The 20,942-nt window shown below is 39.1% G+C and overlaps 1 protein-coding gene across 1 annotated transcript in view; it reads left to right on the forward strand.

Moving 5' to 3' along the window:
- Positions 1 to 5,857: 5,857 nt before the first annotated feature.
- Positions 5,858 to 20,942, forward strand: part of LOC310943602 (myosin-10-like) — a 52,182-nt gene continuing 37,097 nt past the window's right edge. Inside the window, exons 1-3 of the mRNA XM_083909223.1 lie at positions 5,858 to 5,922; positions 9,167 to 9,552; positions 14,377 to 14,533. Of these exons, the coding sequence (XP_083765349.1) occupies positions 9,208 to 9,552; positions 14,377 to 14,533 (502 nt within the window). The 5' untranslated portion in view covers positions 5,858 to 5,922; positions 9,167 to 9,207. The remainder of the gene's footprint in view (positions 5,923 to 9,166; positions 9,553 to 14,376; positions 14,534 to 20,942) is intronic.

Below are 20,942 nucleotides of genomic sequence, written 5' to 3' on the forward strand. Positions count from 1 at the left end.
TAAAACCCCTTTCCTGAATAAAGGGTTTAAAAAGGGTTGCTGGTGGAATGCTCCAAAAGGGTTGAACCATTTTATAAAGGTTCCAACCGCAGCCAAAAAGGGTTCTCCTATGAGGAACTACAAGTACTTTTTATTGGGTGTATTTATTATCTCGGGTAAAAATCAACCCGGCGTTAGTGATGGTGTTTTGAATTTGAGCGATTCTAGTGTTCTAGGGTTAAAACTTAATTTCAGAGATTTAGGAGACGGACTACAAACATGATTTGCAGTCTGCGAAATATATATTTTTTAATGCAAATATTTTGTCTGTACTGTTGTTGTTGGTGAGTTCAGTTTGTTATATGAACATTATTCCTAAGCCTCTGTGACATATTAGGAGGATTTTATGGCCAGTTGCTTTAGATTTATTACATAATGCACCTTTTATTTTGCATCATAAATAGTTTTATGAAGTATACGCGTGATATCCTGATGCAATATGACGGCCCCCTCTTGACCACAATAGATGTGCATTGGCCCCCAGGTCATTTTAGTTCGAGACCCCTGCTGTAAACGTTCGTAATAGTCTAGTCTCGTCTAGTAAGGGCAGACCGCTTAGCAGATACTAAACGTTATCTCGCTTTGATTTATTTCTGTCATAGAAACCCGTGCTTTACCCTGAGCTAGTTGCCAATTTGGCAACATGTGCTTTAAAGGAGAGCAAAAGTACCTTTTTAAAGTAATATCGAATAATCGTTAGATAAGCCCTGTAGTGGAAACGATCGTGATTTTAAATGCAAGTCTTCATCAGTCGTGTCACTATTTTGCAGATAAAGTGGATTTAATGGAAACTACAGACCAGAAAATGAAGACGGTGAGCTGAGAAATCATTTAAGCTCGAGCCGAGTCGCACTTTTATCAACAAGATGTCACTCTTGTCTTGTGCGCTGTGCTGTGCTTTCCCGTAGCCAATAAATTAATTAGTTTTTTCTTTGGTAAAGTGACAGCTTAGAAACCTTTTCCGGTGGATAAAATCAGATCAGTTTCCCCTTTTCTCTCTTGTAAACTGTGGGGATTTCAAATATCCACATGTTAGTGTTCACGCTGAGGAACTCTGGATTTAATTCAGCCCTCTGCCCTGCAGCTAATCACTGCTGATAATTACAGCGCTCGCCGCCGCCACACTGCCTCCTGAAAGCTGGGCCTGGTCGACTCACTGACTGACTGACTGACGGGGAGATGTAATAACCGTTGGGACTGATGCAATATGTTGGAGAATTGCCGCCTTAAATCTCATCTTCTGTGGCCCGTGTGTGTGTGTGTGTGTGTAACCTGCAGCAGAGGCTGGTTTGATGCTCCAGGAGTTCCCTCAGCCAGAACCGATCCACGCAAGACTGCCTTTGCCGCTCGTGCAGCACAGAATAACAAACCCGTGTGACCTAAAAAATAAGAAATTCATACTTCTCTGGAACTTGGAACTGGAACTTTGAGTATATGCTGGATCTCTGCCTGAAGGACTGGTTTTTATTTATGTATTGAAACTCTATTGATTGAGGTCCAAAAAACATACAAAGCTATGTTTTGTGTGTGGACATAATTTTGTCTGGGATCCAGAACTTTAAAGGGTGTTTTCAGGGTTAAGACCCAGTTTTAGGGTTAGGCTCTTAGATGTGATGGTTAATGTTAGGGTAAGGGACTAGAGAACACATTATGTCAATGATGTGTCCTCACTGTACTTATATTATATTATATTTTCTGGCATAAACACTGACCGTGTCAGGACCAGTATAGTCCTCATGGAGACCAAAACCTGGTCCAGCCCAGGAGCTGAAGTTTAGGACTAAGTTGCATGTGGCATTAAGGGGTTATGGTTAGGTTTATGTTAAGTTAAGGTTCAGGATAATGGTTTGTTTGAGCCGTCCAAATGAATGCGTCATTGTATAATAGTTTTAGATTTTTCATTAGTTTTAGATTTCATTTATTTATTTTTAAATGAGTTTTTTTAATTTTAATGCTTAGTTTTAGTTTAGTTTTTATTAGTTTTAGTGTTAGTTTGAGGTTGTTTTTTTGAGTATTTGCCAGGTACAAGATTCAATATGGTCATAATAAGTATTGTGTGATAAAAACCCAGGAAAAGATGCCATTTTTAAAAACTTTATTAGGACAAACGAACAAGAACAGTGAGTGTTTCAGTTATTTTCGTTATAGTTTTCATTAACTATAATAACCGTGGTCAGCAGGACAGACTTCCAGGTAAGAGGGATGCTCAGGATGACCTGAGCGCAGGAAAGGAAATAGATAAGAATGTTATTAAAGTCAGTGGCTGCTTCGTAGACACAATATGTTTGTTTTTTTAATCCTAAAATTGCTCTATTTCAGCGCAATCATAATATCACACGTTCTAAGTTGAGTCCAGACCCAATTACCTTAAGAAATTGACCACATTATGTATATATACCGTGAGACTAAAGATTAAACCTATTTCAGGTAAATGCGATGACTGCAAACGAGAAAATTGCCTGTGTTTTTAAACACCAGAATAGACGCTACGTTACTTCTGAGCAAAGTGCACAGCGAGAGGGAAAGAGAACATCATCAGTCTCAATTTGTGGGGAAAAGACAGAGACCCGAGGAGGTCAAACATTTCATCTCTCTCTATAAACTGCTGTCTAGACAAAAGCAGGAGATGGATCGTGGAGGACAATGCTGATGACAGGTCTATTATGCCGCCGAGGCAACTGGAGAAACCCTAACAAGTGAGAGATGGGGGCGGGCGGGGCATTCCGGGTGTCACTCTGTCACTCATGGAGACCCGATGAAATAAGTCACTCAGACACAGTGCATCTGTCACTCAGGCTCCGCCAGCATTCAAGCATGGAATTTAGATAGAAATGTACAGTCTTAACTCTTAACTGGTAAATCTGTGTGGCACGACTGAAGTCTTCCTGGATGTAAACGTAGAGCAGTAAAGGACACTTGACGTAAATCTGTCTGCCCACACAGTGTATCATCACACAGTATATATATTATATTATATATATATATATATATATATATATATAACACAGCTGTCTGTGAACAGAGCTGAGTCTCTGCAAAGTCTTCCTGCTGCTGCCCTCTACTGTCTGTAATGTGGAGGATAAAGCGCTGGAAGATGAGTGAATGAATGATGAATTCTGGGCCCTTTCAACAGTTAAAGGTGCATTATGTAATAAATCTAAAGCCATAAAAACCTCCTAATATGTCACAGAGACTCAGGAATAATGTTCATATAACAAACTGAACTCACCAACAACAACAGTACAGACAAAAAATTTTTTTGCAGACTGCAAATCATGTTTATGTTTTGAAATCATGTGTCGCCACCTACCGCCGTCTACCAATCATTGCAGTCAGTAGAGTCTCAGCTGCCGAGCAACCACGGGTTGCCTGTTACATCAGAAAACGAAACCTAAAAGACCTCAGTGTTTTGAATTTGAATGTAGTAACCGTTTTTGGCCACATTCTTACATATGGCGCCTTTAAGACTTATGTGATTTAACCCTTGAAGGTACGCACCAAGCAAAATGTAAAGGAAAAATCATTTATTTGCATTTTTTATTCACTTATGATAACAATGTATATGCATTTTTAAACACTGATGAAGTTAGCTAGCTAAAACTTGGTCATTGTTAATGATGATCTGTGGAAAAAGTTCCTTATCTTACTCTCAATTAACACAGCCACGGTTTTGACGTTGATTAAAGTGACAGCTAACTCACAAACCCTCTTTGGAAATCAAAGTCCTTGGGGACAACTTTTTTAATCTAAATGTGGCTTGAGGTGATGTGATGAGGCTTTTCACCATGACAACCACCGCTGCTGCTGTGAGCTTCACTTCTTAATTGTGGATATTAAATTAAAGTTATATGATAATGACCTTGGTTTTCTGATGAGCATATGTGAGTGTGTATGTGTTATTATTCACAACAAAGTAAAGCCCATAGGTTAAATAAGGCGATTTGTTGTCGCCTGTCTGCCTCCTTGTTTCAGTACCATGGACAGCGCACCATTAACACCATAATGCAAACAACCTTAAATTATACTGGGAAAGTAATAATTTGACACTGAAACCTAAAGTAAACCGGCAAATCTAACGAGTTATTGTACAAATAATTCCAAGCAAAGAATAACCTCTGACTATAAAATATTAGATTATGCCAATTGTAATCAAACAAACAAGAATAATTTTTCAAAAGCTTGGAAACAATATTTGAATCATTTATTTTTAAAAAGTGGATTAGTTAATGTGACTGTTCATAATTACATTAAAAAGATACAAACCTGAAAGTAGTTTTAATGCATTTATTAAAGCAAATTTTCTTTTTTTTAATGAATCTCTAATTTGTGTTGCATCACCACATGACCACAAGGTGGCAGCAGAAGCAAGCATTTACTTAGAGTGGACTGCAGGTGTTTTGCTGAAGTGATGACATGTTGAATGCGTCTATGATGCAGCTCTTCAAAGCGTTTCTTTATTCTGTTGTATTTTATTTCATGTCTGTTTGTGTGTGAACTATACATCAAAACAAGCACTTTTACTGTGAAATGGTAAAAAATGTGCAATATGGTGATGGATTATTAAGATACACAGCACTGTTAAATTAAAATTATTTACAGGAGACAGGAAAGAAAAACACCCCAGTTACCTGACACCATAAGATAAAAATAAATTATAATTTAAGGTAAAATATAAAATATGCATGGAGTATATACACACCACAGGTAGAAAGTAACGAAATACATTTACTCAAGTTACTGTATTGAATACTTTTTTTGTGTATTTTGTATTTTTTTAAGTACAATTTAAAATCAGGATCTTGTATTTTAATTGAGTACGTATTGACTCAAGTGTTGTACTTAGTTACTTTATAAATCCTATCCGTTACTGAGTAAAAATAAAAATTCAGCACAATGAAGACCTACAGGGGGGAAAATATACACCAGACGCCTTGTCATATTTTTACTACCCTCACACCCCACGCAAAGTAACTTTTACTTAAAGTACATTTCAAATGAACTACTTTTTACTTCTACTTGAGTACATTTTCAGATGACTACTTTTACTTCTACTTGAGTATACTTCATCAAAGTATTGGTACTTTTACTTGAGTACAATACTCAAGTAAAAGTACTTTTTCCACCTCTGATACACACACATACATAAATATACGCACACATACACACAAATATATGTATATATGTACGTACATATACATACATATACACATACAAACGTACATACACACAGGTACCCCATCATTCTTCACAAGCAGGTATCATTTTTATTTCTAATCACTATTATAGCTATTTTTACCATTATTATTATTATTATTATTAGTAGTAGTAGTAGTATTATTATTATTATTATTATTATTATTATTATTATTATTAATAACAATAATAATTAATAATAATTATTATTATTATTATCATCATTTTATTATATTTATTTATATTATATTTATTTAATTATAATTGTATTTATCTTTAATTATTATTAATAATAACAATAACTTTTTTCGCCCACTCCTGACCAGGTGGTAGCATCCAGCAGCAGTGCCGGTCCTCTTTCCAGTCAAGTTTTAGGATGGAATTACTATGGAACCAATCACGATGAAGCATCACTCTCGTCAGCCAATAGTATTTCAGATTCGGGCTTGTGGGCGTGTCATCCGTACCCACCCATGCAGACACACCAGAGTGCGGCGGCGGCGGCGGTGCGGGTCTTCTGTGGCCGACTCAGTGGCTGGAGTTCGGTTGAGAGTGTGTGTGCTGTTGGATGGTGGTAGGAGACGGAGTACCACTGATGAGAGAGCGAGAGAGCGCGGACCGAAGAAGGGACTTTACACGGCACGACTACATTCATCTGCTGGACTGCAGTTAAAACAGTGAGTTTCTTCGGTGAGTGTGAGCGGACAGAGTCACAGACGCGGGCCGGTGTTGTGTCTCCGTGTTGTCGGCGTAGCATCGGCAGCGGAACCGTTAACGCTAGCTACAGCGGATTATTGTGCCCGTGACTTTTCAATGATGGAGGACCGTGAAGCTTAGCTAACGTTAGCCGGAGCCACCACACTGTCCCCGTCAGGGCGATAGTCACAGTCTTTAAAGTATAATACGGGTTTCAGTGATTAGGTTTTTTAGAAGTTTTATACTATAAAAGAAGCTGCTGTGAAGCCATTGTCCGCGTTGCTTTTATCCCGCACGCAGACGTCTATGAGCCGCCCACACCCATGATGGGGAGGCTGCTGCATCTCTGAAACTACCATCTCCTGAATAATAAGTTGTCCCTACTTTTGCTTTTAAATGTGTTATAATACTCAATAATAACCGCTGTATACACGCGAATTTGTGTTGATTGAGTTGCTCGGTGCTGGGTCCCTGAACGCATCTGTAGGAATGGCACGCCAACTTTGAGCTAACGTTAGCAAGCTAAAGTAGCCGATGCAGCTATTTTGGCCCCGGCCGGGCTCCATCATCGGCACAGTAATAGCATTTTTTTTTTTTTACAGCTTATGGTGCAAATATCCTAATAAGTGTAGGTTGTGGTGTGGTGCACAAAACACGGTGGTCTTTGACTGAGTGGAGGATGAGAGGGAGGGGACGCAGTGATACTGCAGCCACACTGTCTCCCCCTCATCCATCCCATGACCTGACCCAGTTTCACGGCTAACCATGAGACTGTATCAGGGACTTGACTGCAGATTAAACATATCTGAGCATCAATCAGCTGAGCCTTATCTTTAGTCTTGTTTGTGCATCAAGTGCCATACGTTTAACAAAGTTCCCCTGCTGTGTCTGCTATCACTTTATTATTGTTATTATTGTTGTCATTCATGGAGTTAATATGTCCTTTACTACTGTGTTTCTCAAGTCGTTTTAAAGACGGCAAACTATTGCGACCCAGTTCATAATCGGACTATTTCTTGGGTAAAGCAGCCCATTTCAAGGGAGATGCGAGTGTAAATTTGATAACACGAGTCTCACATTTATGCATAATGTTATTGAATATATTTCAAATTTGCTGGAAATCCTGCAGAACTCAAAAAAATATCTTGTGACCGATCTGTGGGACCCAGCATAGACTTTATCGACCTTTTGGAATAATAGAATGTTTGCAAACCTAACTATGCAACAGCAAATTTTACTAGGGATGCAATAAAACTATACTGCAATATAATTGCATGTAATGTTAAAGGTGCATTATGTAATATATCTAAAGCCATAAAATCCTCCTAATATGTCACAGAGACTCAGGAATAATGTTCATATAACAAACTGAACTCACCAACAACAACAGTACAGCCAGAATATTTGCATTCAAAAAAATATTTTGCAGACTGCAAATCATGTTTATGTTTTGAAATCATGTTTTGGCATGTGGCGCCACCTACCGCCGTCTACCAATCATTGCAGTCAGTAGAGTCTCACCTGCCGAGCAACCACAGGTTGCCAGTTACGTCAGAAAACAAAACCTAAAAGATACTCTGTATTTTGAATTTTAGTGCAGTAACTGTTTTTGGCCACATTCTTACATATGGCACCTTTAATGTAACTAAGGTAAAAATTATGTATTAAAATAAACCTCACCTTGCTTTATAACATTGTTTTATTATTATTATTTTAAAGAAATGAGGCCATATTTTTATTACACAACTCGGTGACTGTATGCTGTATGTGGGAGGGTTATGCAGAGGGATGGAGATGTAAAAGCTTTACACACACACTGTGTAGGCCAGGTCTTGCATAAGGAGAAACGCTTCAGCTTGCTTGTATTTCATTAGCCAGTCATGGTCATCTTGTGCAAAATAAGCCCATGAAGAAGAAGTAAAAGAAGAAAAAACCTGTTTTGGTTTAACATTTGCATGTGGCTCACTTCCCCACAGAGAAAATGTTCTCAATACTTAAGATGTAGACGTATGCCAACTCTTTGACTCCTTCACAATCTAAATCTTTGTTAAAAAACTCTCCGGTTGCTCTCGTTTCTCATAACAAAGTTACTTTTGAAAACTGTACGAGGCTGGTGGGGGGTGGAATGGAAGGAGAACTTTGTCTGGAATAAACACCCAATGACATGCTTGGACCCATGGACTTAATCTGGAAAATCAGACTGGATTTTTGGGGCCAAACAAAGCCCTGAAACAAAGGAAGACTGCAGATTAACCCCGCTTTAAAAACAATACAACAAATAAGTGTTCATTTCATACCCGTTTTTTACATAACAAAAGGACAGAAGACGATATTAAATGGCAGAATTTGATTGAATTTTTTCTGTTTAAAAAATAACATGTGTAACCCAGTGTTTCCCAACCCTGATCCTCGGGGAACACTGCCCTGCCATGTTTTAGATGTTGCCCTGCTCCAAAAACACCTGATTCAGATGAAATGTAAAATTTTTGAAAAAAAAAAAAATCACAAAAGTTGAAACCAGATTTTTTTTTTTAAATCTTTTCTTTTAACAAAAGTTGGAACATTACATTTTTTTTTTTAAATGACAAAAGTCGAAATATAAGATTTGAAAAAAAAAAAGTTTAAAGTAACAAAAATTGAAATATTAAATTTTTGAGAAAAAAAATAGACTTGAATAGTTGAAAAAAATATTTTTTATTTTTTTTTTTCAAAAATTTAATGTTTCAACTTTTGTCATTTTTTTCAATAATCTAATATTTAGACTTTTGTCATTAAAAAAATTTAATGTGTCAACTTTTGTTAAAAAAAAAAAGTCATGTTTCAACTTTTGTGAATTTCCTTTTTTCAAAAATGTAACGTTTCATCTGAATCAGGTGTTTTTGGAGCAGGGCAACATCTAAAACATGGCAGGGCAGAGTTCCCTGAGGATCAGGGTTGGGAAACACTGGTGTAACCTGTTAATATGTGTGTGAAAGACAGACAAACAGGAAAAGACAAAGAGAGAAATAACACACACACGCATGCGGTGAGACTATTTGGCATTCCCAAATGCAATTTATGAGGAAATGCACATGTGGTTACTATTGTCTTGATCAGTTAAACCCAGCTGATGCATCATTAATGTGATCAATAACAGACTAACCATCTCATCCCTGCAGCCTTTAAATCAGCTGCATACATTTAAAGAAATCCTTTTATTTATACACATGGTTGACTCTTATTTGTCTGCTCACCACAGGTGGCCCGAGTCTTGATCTGCTCCTGGATCCCCCAGTAGCGATGTCACAGAGGAGCGGGCAGGAAGACCCGGAGCGGTACCTCTTCGTGGACCGCGCCGTGGTTTACAACCCGGCCGCCCAGGCCGACTGGACCGCCAAGAGGCTGGTGTGGATCCCGTCGGAGCGCCATGGCTTCGAGGCGGCCAGCGTTCGCGAGGAGCGCGGCGACGAGGCGGTGGTGGAGCTGGCCGAGAACGGGAAGAAGGCCGTGGTCAACAAGGACGACATCCAGAAGATGAACCCGCCGAAGTTCAGCAAAGTGGAGGACATGGCCGAGCTCACCTGTCTGAACGAGGCGTCTGTGCTGCACAACCTCAAAGACAGATACTATTCTGGCCTCATTTATGTGAGTATTACACACGAGAATGCACTTTTACAATTAGTAATGCTGTTCTAGTCATATTTATAACAACTTACTACCCCCAAAAAATCTATTTTATGTGTCCATCTCGCATAATTTTGCACGTAAGTCTCTGGAGAGTCTTAGGGCCAATTCCAATTCCTATCTTAACCCTCAATCTCAACCCTTAATCTTTACTGGCCCTCAAAACCAAGTGTTGAGGGTTATTTTGTCACTTAGAAATGGGACACCCCTTAAATGCAGATACGTCTTCAGACTGTAGGGGGCAGAATAACGCGAAAGCTGCGTCCAGTCTGTCAACTCCAAAAAAGACGAAAAAGAAGAAGAACACATTTACGTCAGGATTATTTATTACGATCTGTTTGTCAGTCAAGTTATTAGGTTGTCAGCTGGTTATAAGATGATACTCGTACAAATATTCAGCTGACAGTTACCACACACCACGGCTTATTGACAAAAGATCGTAAAATAAAAATAAATGTTACGCAACAATGACGTCAGTAATCCATAATATGGGCCTAAACTAAGATAATACAATGGTTTTCATCATTTTTATATCTCTATTAACAAAGAAAATACTTAATTTGTAGCGTACTCGTTTCGCTGCTTTCGGCGCCATCTTTGTTATGGCAAAACACGCAATGCATTCTGGGTAGCCCCTGCTCCCAAGGGTGGTCTCGGAAAATCTCAATATTGATAAGAAGTCCTTTATTCGTCCCGCAGTGGGGAAATTTCCAGACATTGAGGGCGATACAGCCCTTAAACTTGACCCTCAACTTAATTTTTCTGAGAATCGGGACAGCACTTGGACTAGAGATTTTTGAGATTGAGGGTTAAGATTGAGGGTTAAGCAAGCAAGGAATTGGAATTCACCCATAGAGACAAATTTCCTTTCGCGAACAAGTCGCCGTGTGCGACATAGGCCGACTCTTTCCCCTGTGATCACGCCTCACTTACTGACATGCATTCCTGGAATAGCCCAGACACTCAGAGCTTATGTGACACTTGAGACCGGAGGAGGAGGCAGAGGCAGAAGGGTTCACACATCGAGACCCTGAGTCATAAAGAGAAAGGTGGTGAAACTAGACTGGCTGTGACGGTGATGGATGTCGGCTTATTTTACTGGATTATGTACTCGGTAAATTATAAGAACGTAAGCTTTGGGCATTAAATAATAATGTGACTGAAATCATTATCCGAATAATGTTATAATAATTATATTTCTTTGAAGTCAGTGCCCATCAGCTGCTGTTATATTAGGTTTCCTGGGATATGAGCTGTAGTTGGAAGTATTTGACTGGTTTTCTCACACACACACACACACACACCTGGAGACATTACGGATGAAGTCATGACATTTAAAATGTTAATGAAGGCAACGTGATGAGTCATGATTTCATCAGTGTCATCAATCAATGGAGGGTTTTATGGCGTTATGTTATGTTTCACACACAGTTATTCAAAGAAATAACCCACTCTGTTGCAAGAGCTCCTTTGTAACGTGTTTCTGGCTTATATTTTCTTACTTTATCAGCATTATGTGCAGTACTGTGTCATATTCTGTCATCATTGGAATTTTGATTGGAATGATGTGACAGAAAACTGATCTTATTAACTCCAAAATCTGATTTAAATTCATTCTGAAGGACTGCTTTTCGGTCTCTGTCTCTAAGCTCTTTATTAGTATTAAAGGTGCCATATTTGTTTTTTGACGTAACTGGCAACCCGTGGTTGCTCGGCAGCTGAGACTCCACTGACTGCAATGATTGGTAGACGGCGGTAGGTGGCGCTATGGCGCCAAAACATGATTTCAAAACGTAAAACTTGATTTGCAGTCTGCAAAAAAAAAATGTTTAATGCAACTATTTTGACTGTACTGTTGTTGTTGGTGAGTTCAGTTTGTTATATGAACATTATTCCTGAGTCTCTGTGACATATTAGGAGGATTTTATGGCCAGTTGCTTCAGATTTATTACATAATGCACCTTTAAAGTCTTACAACACGTATAATATCTATATGTGATGCTCAGGTGTGTGTTATAGACCTTTTCCGCTACACAAACCAAACACAGCTTCTTAAATGTGAATATTTTCTCATAATACGGCATCAATAATATAATACTGATGAATAATTACACCTGTTTTAATGATTCGCCGCGTAGCTCAGAGGGAACACGTCAACATGATGTCAGTCTGCATCGTAAAACCTGAAAGTGTTGGCCTCGAGCTTTTGTTTAAGTGTCAATGACATCATCAGAAGTTGTTGTTTTGTTGACATCAGCTTGGTGGTGGGGGGGGGAAGGGTTTCATCAGGATCAGACGAGGTGATTCACGATAAGCTCTGACATGTGGTCGATGTCTAGCTATAACGACGACTCCCCGTAGGTCTGCTTGTACGTGGTTATTTAGAAGAAAAATGGCTGTCTTATGAACTTGTTTAGTTTAGTTGTAGTGAATTATTCAGTTAAAAATATGAGTCAAAGTATAACTCTCTATACTATATTCTCGGCCTATAATGGAGACTGAGATCATCCCATCTCCATCTCTGAGCTCAGGCGTATGTGCTGAGTCACATTGTAACCAAAACTCCATGAAAAGAGTTCTTTGTGTTGTGACGATGAGCAACAGCTGTCTGCTCACATGTAACTGAAATGTTTTAATGTTTGATTAACAGCCAGAGAGTGTTCACTTCTTATCCTGCGGGGTCACACAGGTGTTTTTAATCGCATTCAGTTTGCAAAACTATTGTTGTTACTAAATTAACATGATTTTTTTTGTTTATCTAAAAAGCTGAATTCCCCGAGTGTGAAGCTAATGTTTTTATGTGTTTTAATCCCTGACTCCTGCTCTGACATAATCTGCTTTATGACTCCCATACGGCCGTGAATGGAGATTTGCTCAAACTTCAAAACGTAATTTTCTGAGCATAAGTGTAATAAAAACAGTTAAAGGTGCATTATGTAATAAATCTAAAGCAATTAAAGCCATAAAATCCTCCTAATATGTCACAGAGACTCAGGAATAATGTTCATATAACAAACTGAACTCACCAACAACAACAGTACAGACAAAATATTTGCATTCAAAGAAAATATTTTGCAGACTGCAAATCATGTTTATGTTTTGAAATCATGTTTTGGCGTCATGTGGCGCCACCTACCGCCGTCTACCAATCATTGCAGTCAGTAGAGTCTCGGCTGCCGAGCAACCACGGGTTGCCAGTTACGTCAGAAAACGAAACCTAAAAGACCTCTGTGTTTTGAATTTGAGTGTAGTAACCGCTTTTGGCCACATTCTTACATATGGCGCCTTTAATGGTCTGAAGAGTTGAGAAACAGTTATCGTTCAGATAATAATAATAAAGGGTGAAATAACCATTCAAATATTATTTTAATGGTTATTTCACCCTTTATTACGCCGAAGTCTTTTCTAAATAGTGTAGTCGATGGGGTTTTGTTCAGCCCAGTGATCGAGGAGAATACAGTAGTGATGTCACGGTGATGTATTATTGAATGGTCGGCCTCTATAGTCGCACTTTGCTGCATTAGTGGTTTAGTGTGTACATGCTGAGGAGGATGACGAGCAGCTTATATAAACACAGACTTTTTTTTTTCCCTACCTACATGATAGGTTCAATACTTAAAACCTGGATCTTTGCTCACATTAAAAAAGGATTTACTGACGAGTCATCCCCTCTCCCCCTGCTGCTGCTGCTGCTGCCCCAGGTCCATGCTGGGTCACTGATCTGTCTGCCTGGCACTGTGCCCACCACAGTTGGATATATTGAGTATTGGTCGTATAATATCAGTGCCGTTCAGATGGTGGATGGACTGATGACCTGTCCAGGGTGCAATAACAACAGCATAATGTGAGATGAGGATATAGGACAGAAGAGAAAACTAAAATTTTAATTTAATTAATTTTTATTATTGGAAGATCAATCTAGATTTTTTATTTTGGTCATCAATATGTGACTCAAAGAGCCTTAATCTGGCAGCATCTGTTGCCCCCTCAGTTTATGGAGCACGTCGGAGATTAACCTCGTCCTCTGCTTTTCTGGGGTGCTGGGGTGGGGTGGCTCATTTTTAAGTTAAGACCGGTACCCCGTGTGCAAAAGACATGGTGACATGGTCACAAGTTCAACTTACTTGTGATAAAAGCGTCTGCTAAATGACATGTAATGTAATATAATGTAATGTAATACCCCAATTTGATGAGGAATTGCGACCTACATACTGTTTTTTGAAGGATATGTGAATGCAGTCTAAAATATGACCTACAAGCCAGCAGCTTGCAGGTCATGTGATGTTTTCTGTGCTGGTAAAAGGACAATTGTATTTCAAACTATGAAGGTTTTGTATGGTAGTCTATAGTCTTTAGAACTAATGGCAAGCGAGGGCTGAAATATGATGCAGAATTAATTTGGGCGTCTTTATTTTTCCCTTTATTTAAGGAAGGGGGGTTTTAAAGGGTTCTCTGGATCAAAATGGTTCTTACTGGAACCATTAGTGTTACCAAGAACCCTTGAAAAACCCTTTCTTCTGGAAAGAGTTTTTCAGAAGCAAATGGTTCCAGGTAGAACCTCAGCCCTTGGAGAAGAACCCTTATTTCTAAGAGTGTATGAACATGCAGTAAAATCCACATGCGGCACTTTTTCTTTCTCATTCTGTTCCTGCGACGGTGATATTGCATTCCTTTTGTGCTTATTCACTGTCCATTTAAAACAATCGATGTCTATAAATAATAAAGCGCCGTAAAATATTAACCGTTTCGTACCGGTCACTTTTTTTTTTTCCCCTTTGTCTGCAGACGTACTCCGGCCTCTTCTGCGTGGTCATCAACCCCTACAAAAACCTGCCCATCTACTCGGACAACATCATCGAGATGTACCGCGGCAAAAAGAGGCACGAGATGCCCCCGCACATCTACGCCATCTCAGAGTCTGCGTACAGGTGCATGCTGCAAGGTAACGGCAGACTTTTGACAAGTCTGTGTGTTCACATTTGGTGCGATTGTGACCATCACTATTGACTTTAACGTGTTTTTCACGTGGGTGGCAGTGTTAAAGCTCACATAGAGTGGTCCTGTTGCACATATATGTTAGTTATGGAGGTCTACTTACATACATTAACTTGTTTTTATGGTCAAAAAGTTGCTGTAAACCAGCCCATAGAAAATTGTCTTTTTTGACGATGTCCTGAGCCGCCATATTTCAGACATAAATCTCACACCCAGAAGACAGATTGTGTTGTGATTGGCCAGCCAGCGTAGAGCCTTCCCAACTGTCTTGTGATTGGCCAATACCCAGAAGTGACATATCAGCACACCAGCAGCGCAGCTCCCCCCTCTGGAACGGTGGATGCACTGCAACTCATTATCAAAACATTGTTTTAACAGTGTTTAAAAATAGCTTCTTCACGACTCCCCGCCGCAGTCCCTTTGACGACCTTTGACCCAGAGTCAGAAGACACTGTCGCTCGTGAAACACCTCCACAACGGACGTTATTCTTCTTCTGCGGTTCAATGTACGCAACCGGACGTGCACGGACTAGTGCCCGGAGCAGGAGGATCTGCTGTTCCGCTGTTTACGTAACCGGACCGGGTTTTTTCAGAGATCTCGCTGAGCCCGAGATTACAATAAAACACAGCGTTCTCAGCAGTGGCTGAACTGTTTGTTTAGAACCTTCAGGGCTTCGTAAACAAGGTAATGACGCAGATACACACTAACAAAACAGCGTTAATTTGAACTTCTGGTCTAGGTCCGCTTTAAAAACATGGCTGACAACATGGTGGTGGAGCCGCTCTCGATGTAAATATAATTTGCACATTTTGTGACATTGAAAACAAGTTGTACGCTCAAAAACATCAGTATGATTATTGTATATTCCCTTTCTGCCAAATGGAAATAATTTCAAATACAATTTCAGCCAAATCTTACACACACTTGACCTTTTAAAATGGGATTATTTTAATCTTGGATTATCTGTGCTACAGTGGCTGCTGTCTTTCTTGCGCCATTGTAGCACACAAACACATACAAATATACGTCTGCCAAGTTATTACTCTTTACACATGTATTCAAATATACATATATAATATCATTATTTTACGAATGCATGCTAAATATTGTAAAGTAAAGGGGGGCGACCACACAAGACGACGCCTTCAGAGGACCCTTGACTTGTAGGCTGGCAGACTTCCACGCTCTGACTGGGATCAGAGCAGCAAGAACAGAGAGGGTGACCCCATTGCGCTCCACAATAGCTGCCTTTGTGTGAGCGTGAGGGCCGTCCAGTGGGGGGTGGTGACAAAGTGGACTGTCCCGTCACTCCTTACAGGCCTCGCTTTTCCTATGTTGGTGAACAGGAGGAAGTTACGAGTCGTCAGTTATTGATAATTGCGAGATATGTTTTTGTTTGAGTAGCTAAAGTTTCACCACACACAGTTTTTTACGTCACATTATTCTTTCTAGATATATGTATTTCTTTTTTTCTCTGATATTAACGAAGCAATGACCTCTGGCCTCAGGCTGAACTGTCAACAAAACTATAAACATACATGCACACTACCTTATATGCATCTGCACAAAAAAATCTGTAGAAAAACCTGTAATAGAACCTGATTGGGATTAGGAAATTATTATTATTATTATTATTATCTTTATTATAATTAATGCACTGCTGCTCCAGTCCATTTGTGGTGCTGTAAGAATTAACATAGATGTGGTGGAAAAGGAGGTTTGTAGGTTGCAGATTAGCGGTGTTGGCAACAGCTGCTGCTGCTGCTGCTGCTGCTGCTGCTGCTGCTGCTGCTGCTGCTGCTGCTGCTGCTGCTGCTGCTGCTGCTGCTGCTGCTTATTAAATATCCTGCTGTATAGATTAGAGCTGGTGGTTTTCTTACAGTATAGTCCAAGGAAAAACTAACTTGGCAGATTTCCTTGACGTCCCTGTTGGCATAACGGATAACTTTCTCTGCCACGGTTATACTCTGTGTAATTATGTGGTTTACAGAGTATATATTGACTGTATACTGTAATAATTTATGGATAAAAAAAATAAAGGAATATTTCTTCCTCACGTAAAGTAAAAACCTGGCAAATTGACACACTTCATAGCTTTGATTCAGAACGAACGAGACTTTTAATATAAATCACTATTATCTAGAGCTGCAACTGACGAATATTAATAATCTGTCGATTATTTTCTCTCGATTAATCGATGAATCGTTTGGTTCATAAAATGTTAAAAAACATTGATCGGTGTTTGTCAAAGCTGGAAATTATGATGTTCTCCAATGTCTTGTTTTTGTCCACAAATCAAAATGATTCAGTTTTAATGATTTCTTTGTTTATGTGGAGCAAAGAAACCAAGAAAATATGCACATTTAAGAAGCTAAAACAATCAGAAATCTTGTTTTACTCATGAAAAAAGCTTCAAACCGATTATGGATTATCAAAATAGTTGGCGATTAATTTAGTAATCGATTAATAATCGATTAATCGTTTCAGCTCTACTATTATCTACTATCTATTAATCTAATTGCAGTACTACTACAGTAATACTCTTGAAATAGTAATGGCCATCTTAAACACACATGTACACACATGTCTCACATGCTTAAAAGTTCATTGATTTAATATAAAAACAACAAGATTAAATGGATAACTAACTTTAACTGTAGTTATGATTCATTAAAAGTACAATGCATAATATTTAGTAGCATTTATTGGTTGCATGTTGCAGCTAAATACCCCTTACCTCACATTTCCTGTCCAAATGAACCTACGTAGCCTTCAGTTAGCATCGACAGTTTGTACATTGTAGGCTATTATAACAACATGGTGGTCCAAAATGAGAGCTGACACAGCTCCTGATATAAATAAAAACGGAAATAAAATTGATAATCATTATATTTCTGTGTCAGCTAAAGTTTACACACTCAGGACTTTTTAAATGTCACTGATTTACTTGCACTGTCGTCTCACACCTCACGTTTAGACTTCGACGTCAGTTGCCAATTGAACGAGGCGGAACATTTGGGACAAATAAAATAGTTGGATCGAATTTATGACATTTGGACGTGCACAGATAGGCGAATCATGTGTTACGGCTGAAGGATGTCTGAATGTTGCAGGGCTCTGTTAATTACTGCAGCCTTGCTGTGAAGCCAGTCAGTTCTCTCAGTTGGGAGGTTAGACGATGTGTGTGTTGCTTCACAAAGACGTGGGCGTGCAGGCAGCAGACCTCTATATAACTCGCACATGTGTCATTGATTAGAAGTTAAGATACTTTACATGAATGTCCTCGCTGACTTGAACTCACTGACATATACACATATATTCAGTTTTTGTCATATCTGGAAACGTGTAGTGAGAACATGCTGATCTTAAATGAAAGGAGGATGCTCGTGTCAGCAGATGTGATGGATTCCAAGAGGAGGAGGAGCATAAACAGCTCCACATAAAGTGTCCCTAGGTGTGGTTATGATGAAACAGGGGGTCTTTGTTACAGCGGAGATGGAGAAAGAGTCTCTGTTTGGTGTTTAATCGGTCGTTAGGTGAAGTCCGTGTAGACGCATCTTGACTTCATCAAGTTTTCCCATAGCAATGAACCATGCTCCTTATGTTGTTTATCATAACTAATACTGATTTATACACTACCGTTCAAATGTTTGGGCTCACCTGTACCATTTTTGTTGTCTTTTCCATTAAAAGTCACACTTTTATTCATCAAAAGAGTTGCAAAATGAATAGAAAATATAGTCAAGACATTGACAAGAGTAGAAATAATGATTTTTAATCAGAATAATAACTATGCTAATGTCAAAGAACCAGAAAAAACTGTTTTCAGCTGTGCCAACATCATCGCACAAGGGTTTTCTAACCATCCAATAGTCTTCTAACACGATTAGCAAACACAATGTACCATTAGAACACTGGAAATGGGCCTCTATACACCTATGTACATATTAAACCATTAAAAACCAGACGCTTGCAGCTAGAATAGTCGTGTACCACATTAACAATGTATAGAGTGTATTTATGATTCATTTAATGTTACATTCACTGGAAAAAAAGAGCTTTTCCTTCAAAAATAAGGACATTTCTAAGTGAGCCCAAACTTTTGAATGGTAGTGTACGTATATATTTATTTTTAAAACATTTGGGGTGGGGATTGGGCGAGAGAGAGCGTGAAGAATAATGTTTCCAATCAGTTTTCTGTCCTTGTCCTTGTATACAAGCACTTGCTGGGAATGGCTTTATCGAATTAAGTGTGTCCACCACCGCTATGCTAGGTGACCATAATTATGCTTGTTAAAATGAGCCGTTTTCCAGTTGACCCATTCTATTCTACTCGTACTCTAATTGGTACCAGATCAAGTGCCATTCTGTGCCTTTTTCCCCCCCTTAATTTCACAATATTTAATTCTTTGAGCTGTCAGAAGAACATGTTATTTGGTTTCCTCTCAAGACCAAAAATGCACTGGTGGACTTATTGTTGTCTGGTGTACCAGCTTTTTTGGTTATTTACTAGGGTGGGAATTGTCAAGCCTGAGCAGAGCACCATGGCCAGTAGTTGGGTTGTTATTATTAATATCTATAATTAAATATCTCAACACCAATATAGTAACTTATAACACAGAGAGAAACTGGAAGCACTCGGAGAGCGCAAACGTCCGCCAGGGCAGCTCAGCCAACCCCACAAAATAGCGATAAATATAGTGATAGCGTCTACGGATCACGGCTCAAATTTAATCACTTGTTCCTGGTCCCATTGCGGACATTTTCCGGACAAATTTTTTTGTATATTTTCTGTCACCACCAGGAGGCGATGCTTTTAAAGTTGACGCATAGGCGTCTTCAGCAATGGCCCATCATCAATCATCACAAGTTTGGTTCCGATTTGACTTTCCATCACAAAAAAGTTATAAGAGTTTCATTGTGTGTTTGGAAAATTCGGAAATTTCATCCAAATCCATCCGCGAAGTCAAAAGTGCAGGATTTCTCTGTTTATTCACAACATAGAGAACAAAATGTGTTGAATATCTACGGAGCATCTTTTAACGTAGCTTTCTCCGATCATTATCCCACTGTAAACTCCCTCTTCTTCCAGGTAACTTATTTTGCACGAGTAAGGACATCGATATTGTGACCGTCGCCCGCCCTGCTCTGTCTAACGTCTTGCATCAAAATCCCGTTGAAGTCATCCTGAAATTAATTGTTTGAGGAATGTAAAGTATGTTCCGCCAGTGAAACTGTACAGTGTAACCTATACCGTCAGGAGCATAATCTGGGGAATGTTTGCAGTGGCACAGGCTCCGCTCGGAGCAGACGCCGGCCCAACGGCACCTGGGATTCATCAGGTCTTTAATGGGCATTTTTTTTAAACGGAGGTTCAATTCCAGGCTCGACCTCCCGTTGACCTCACCAGTGCATGGGAAGCACGTATACTGTACGTATTCTGCAGTTCAATATCACATTAGAAAAACAATAATCACAAGAAGCTGTGGACGATATTTGACCTTTTCTTCAAAACAATCAGTCGATCAGTGGAGGATCGTTCTCGTTTTCTTGCATGAAATTCCAGTAAAACTGAACAGAATTTAATTTTATAAGTGACTAAAATGACCAGAGGAAGTTTCACTCATGTCACTTTGATCAAACATGTTGGTACAAACATCTGAGCAGTGATTAAGGATTAGCTGTAGTGTTGGGTTTTATCTAAAGTTGACAGCTTAGCATTTAAACCTCGTTGTGATTAAAAGTCTCAAAGGAATCCTGACGGAACCTTCTAACGCAGACCTACAGTTATTCTGTCTAATGCACATGTGTCAAACTCAAGGCCCGGGGGCCAGATGTGGCCCGCCATGTCATTTTATGTGGCCCGCGAGTGATTAATTGGTCTTAAAATTTGTGTTAATCTGTGTTAACCAGATACAGACTTTTAAAACTGTTAGTTTGTCAAGAAACACCAATCGTGGACCGGGTTACATCTATAATGCATCATATTTGTAACTTGAATAAGTAAAAAATACAGAAAGTTATTGAGCAATATGTTACGTTGTTATTTTACATTATATTTGGTTCCATTTATTGTGTATGACAGTTACATCTGGCCCTTTGAGGGTAACCGTTATGCTGATGTGGCCCTCAGTGATAAATGAGTTTGACACTCCTGTCTAATGTATAGATCAGTGTCTATATTTTACATCATCTCCCAGAAGGAGAGGAAAACTTTGTGTTTCACTCCAATGATTTAATGAACTCTGACGTACGCGTTTTATCCCTCTGTACATTTATCCTTTCCCGCTCAGTGATTTATTGTCTTTTTCAGACATCGGACGTCTTTCTTTGGCTTATACATGTGGATTTATTT

Source organism: Microchirus variegatus (genome assembly GCF_963457635.1).
Source record: "Microchirus variegatus genome assembly, chromosome: 23".
Classification (NCBI taxonomy): Eukaryota; Metazoa; Chordata; class Actinopteri; order Pleuronectiformes; family Soleidae; genus Microchirus; species Microchirus variegatus.